Source organism: Limulus polyphemus, unplaced genomic scaffold (genome assembly GCF_000517525.1).
Source record: "Limulus polyphemus unplaced genomic scaffold, Limulus_polyphemus-2.1.2 Scaffold1575, whole genome shotgun sequence".
In the NCBI taxonomy this organism is placed as follows: Eukaryota; Metazoa; Arthropoda; class Merostomata; order Xiphosura; family Limulidae; genus Limulus; species Limulus polyphemus.
The window spans coordinates 55,562-60,331 of NW_013667185.1; the positions used below are offsets into that span (position 1 = coordinate 55,562).

General features: G+C 31.8%; 1 protein-coding gene across 1 annotated transcript in view; it reads right to left on the reverse strand.

Annotated features, from left to right (window-relative positions):
- LOC106464166 overlaps window positions 1–4,770 on the reverse strand; it is an 87,677-nt gene that overhangs the window by 49,191 nt on the left and 33,716 nt on the right. The window contains exon 4 of the mRNA XM_013924287.2: window positions 3,681–3,884. Within this exon, the coding sequence (XP_013779741.2) occupies window positions 3,681–3,884 (204 nt within the window). The remainder of the gene's footprint in view (window positions 1–3,680; window positions 3,885–4,770) is intronic.

Below are 4,770 nucleotides of genomic sequence, written 5' to 3' on the forward strand. Positions count from 1 at the left end.
TACCACTTTTTCATGCATTTAAAACAAATTATTCAATCATGCCTACTTTTCTGATGGTCATGTTCATAACCAAAAGAAAAAGCATATTGTAAAGTAAAGAAATCTTAAGCTTGTTCATTTAGTTTAATTAGTTAATGACCACAGGTCACAAGAAAAGCTTGATTTCTGTTTAGTAAAGCTACTGTTCTGAATAGTAATAAAACTTTAACTTTTTATAGCTTAACTCTCTCACTATGGGCTCAGTCTAATTGCCCTACTTTTGTGACTCCAAATTAACCTTCAGTTTCCATACTGTAACTTCAAATATGTTGTGAGTATCTTCATAAAATTTCACAAGCTTTAAATAAACATTAAAAAAACTCTTGTAGACAAAAAATCAGAATTTTTAATGAAGTATTTTTACTTAACATTGCTCAGTGAATATATAGAATCAGAGTGAACCGCTCCACATGCAAATTGATTTTCATGTTAAAATTAAAAATACTTTTCTTCATCAGAAAATTGTCAAATTTCATTTGCATAATCTATAAAACCCCATAAATAAATTTCAAAAGTTTTCTTTTTTCAGTAAAACTTAGATTCACTTGTTATTTTCTCTATCCTAACTATATACAGGGTCAGTCAAATTAACCAACATCATAACCACCATAAAAAATATGAAATCTAAATTACCCATTTTTCTTTCTAGAATGACTTTAAATTGTAACAGGAAATAAAATTTATTTTCCTAAATAGATTAATGCATGTAACAGTATACATCTGTTCCTAATTAAATTTTATTGTCCTTTGAACTAATAATCCCACCAAACAAGTTGTAAATCACTAGACAAATATGTAGCTCACATTACCCTATCAAATTACACAAAGTAAGAGCTGCTCACAAGCTGTTTGTTAGAGTACAGTGTGTAAAAAAAAAATTGTTTTGATCTTACCTAATCTAAGCTAAGTTTCTAATTTTCACATTTTACTTACTTTTATTATAATAAATAAAGAATACACATGAAGAAACAAGAAATATAGTGTTTACCCAGGTCTTTTTTTTTTGCTGTTGACTGTCAATGAAACTTAACCCTACTTTTTAATATTAATGGTAATATAACACTAAATATTTTTTTATTTAATTAAATAATGCACCAAAGAACACAGAATAAAAGCACATAAAAAGTAGATAGTCTTATAAATATCATAATTTTTCTGGCTTTCTAACTTTGAAATAAGTGCCTTTAAAAATTCAGCTAATCTCATCAATGTGTTCCCATGGGAATAAAGTTTGAACTGGAAGCAAAATAGACAATTCTCTGTAGAGAAAATAATGTAATATAATACATTATTTGATAGGTTAAAACTTTATTATTCTATTAGTTACAAACAATATACTATTAAACATCAGAGAAGAAGAGACAGATGAGTGCAGCAAGTGTGTCTTATTTTCTAGTTTATGGCTCCCTAAACAAATACGATTGAAAGATATAAAAATTATGCTTTGCTGAGTAATAAGTATGTTATATTAAATAATTTACGTTTAATTCCGTACTTCTCGGAGGGGTGGTAAATAAATGAAAGAGAGAAGGCCTTGAAAGCAAATATCACAATTCTCATACTAGGGGAGACAATGGATTTTTTTAAGTATTTCTTATAATTAAGAATTTAAAACATATATATTATTAAAGTTTAATTTACCAACTATGTTTTGATGCCTAATTTATTTGTATATCATGGTAATAAATTGTCAAGTTAAATTTTGAATGTCTCTCTCTAAAATGACATGTGCACTTTAACCTGCCAGTGGAAAGAGAGTTAATGTGGATAGAGAAAGATCTATGGAACAAGAAACGTCATAAGGTATAACCAACCAATGTCAATTCCTTATAAATATTCTGTTCTTGCAATTCAATAACATCCAAATAAACTTGGTAGATATTTGAATGTTAGTTATCCTTTCAACTTGGTCGATAAGCAGACGTTTCCTACAGAGCCTATTCAAATTCTGGCTCTGAGAACACAGTGGAGTAGGATTTATTGAAATTTATTGTCAACAAGTCACGGACATCTACTGTAAAGAATCTGGCCCAAAAATAAAACCTGACACCACCAAAGTGGAATTGTCTGTGAGTACTAGAACACAAAAGGCAGGAATTCTTTACATTTGTGTTGTACAGCCCAAATCTCCAAAAAAATGATACACGAATGGGATATCTCAACACATAACCCCTGCCCTGGAGAAAATATCCACACACGAGGTGGAAGAAAAGGAAAACCTACAACAGAAAACTCACAATTGAGCCACACTTTAAGGGAATCAAGTGTAGTAGAGAACTTCCAATAGACAACAGATCTGAGAACAGACTCCACAATGGGGCAAGGTCCCACTGACAGTAACTCAAGTAAGTATAACCCATAGGAACTGCCATGTAAAGTGAAGCCATCATTTCTAAATCAGAGAGGTTGTTTGGCAAATAGAGAAGTATGTGCACCCAAAACTCTAGGGAATGCAAAGCCAAAAGAAACAGGTGAAGAGTTATTGAAAGTGTTAATACAAAATCTCAAATGAATGTGATATTCAGTATGCACAAGCTGAGACTTGGATTTGTGAACAATCCACCCCTGAGAAGAAGTTAACTGGGAGGTTAATTCAGTATGCAACCACTGAGTGAGAATCCTCTAATCATTCATGTGATGATGACAATATTGTGTGTGTATCAATTAATGATTTAACTACACACTGGAAGACACAGGGAGCCAAAGCCAGACCAAAATTGTGGGCTATAACCTGATAAACCATTCCACAGTGTTAAAAATAAAGATATCAAGGAGAAGATTAGTGAATTAGGATGTATAAGTAAGCATTCCTAAAATCTTCATTTGTCATCCAAAAACTTTGACAAAGAAACTTTAATAAGATTGTCATAGGTTCTACATAGAAAGCAGGAATATCTAGATAAGAAAAGAGATGGAAAGCATCTATAAAGTCTCCAATCTCCTATTGTCTTTTGCACTAAAAAGAGATTAGAGTAAAAATCCCAAGGAAACACGAAGTACTACAACAATATCACCTTACTTTTGAAAAAATTTGAAACTTCAAGATCCAAAATTGAATAAAAACTGAAAGAGTCAAAAGTGGATGATGAACAGAAAATATAATAGAAGAATCTGATGAACCCAAGGATTCACAGCTATACAAAAATCTGAGATGGCCTATAAAAGTCTGGATGTAGGAATTATCCAGACTAGAGACTCAATGAACGAGTTGTAAAGACCCAGTTGAATTATATCAATGCCGGTCCACATGAAAAGTATGAGTACATGTAATGGAAAGTGAAAAACATTATACGCAGAACCTCTGGAAGGGAGTGACAATTAAAAGCAAAATAGGATGCTAAAACCCTCATCAGTTCCAGCTGGCAAGCTTTCTCTGAACAAGAAATAAGTTAAAGTGAAATACCTGCAAAAAATAAAATAAAAGCAGTAATTTGTTTTTTCAAATATATATATATATATATATATATAAACAAAATAGTAAAAATATGTTGTATCCAAGTGGTTTGGGATAGACAAAAGTTATTGCTTAAAGTAGTCATAATTATGATTCCTTTATCTATTGTGGAAATTTTAATAGTGCAAATAAATACTGCATCATATTAGTATTATATTGTTGATTTAAGAGAAAAAAATACCTGTACCTGTTAACATGGATTTTTCAGTGCTTTCAACTCTGGGTACATGTCTCAGGATATCTTCTTTAATCCTTTTTGTGACAAAGAACTTTTTGCAGCAAGCCCTCAACCAACATGCTCTACACCTTGACTCTAGAGCACGAAGTTTGCACTGGACACTTACTTTGACTCCAACAGGTAACTGAGAGCGGGGAAGAATTGGACAGCAACCTAAAAAAAGTGTAACAAAAATTTATAGAAACTTAACTTTTATAAGTTTGGGCAATTCTTTAACTGTGCTATAAAATCATAACTTGCCTTTTTCCTGGGAGAAAACACACACAGATTTCTTCAGTGGTGCTTTCAAAGTATCCTTGAAAACACAAATCTTTGAACAACATTTGAAGGAGAAAAATTCAATCTTCATAGAATCAGCAATCCTAATTAAAATATTTCCCACTGTTTCATTTGTTACTATTTTAACTATTTTTCAGTTCTGGAACATTGAAAATTTGTTCAAATGGACAACCTGGCTGATAAATTGGTGATTAGACAATGCTTCAATTTATTTCTGTGCATCTTTATTAGTCCTGATGAAGATATATGGCAGAGAATTAAATATTTCTCTAATTATCAATTCACCAAGAACACTGTCAATTTCAATAGCAACTTTCAACATTACAACCTATACTGAAAATATATTTTTGGTGGGTACTTACCTTCTCACACATAAATGGCTATATTCATTTAGTGCTGCCCTCTATATGCAAATTTGTTTTTTACGCCTGCCACAAGCTTTTTATCTCCCGTCCATTGGAATTGACTGATTCCAATGTGTGTCTCATGCAAATTATCATACATTAACCCTTCACCAACAAGTGTGCGACATACTCTCATGACGCATGTGACTCCCTCTATTCAATTCTACCAAACTATTACTTCGAGTTTTGGCAGAAAATGGAAGCACCGGTTTTTAGTGGGAAGGAAGGGTGCGAAGTGTGAAAAGAGGTAAGTACCTATCAGAAATACATTTTCAGTATAGGTTGTAATGTTGAAAGTTGCTATTGAAATTGACAGTGTTCTTGGTGAATTGATAATTAGAGAAATATTTAATTCT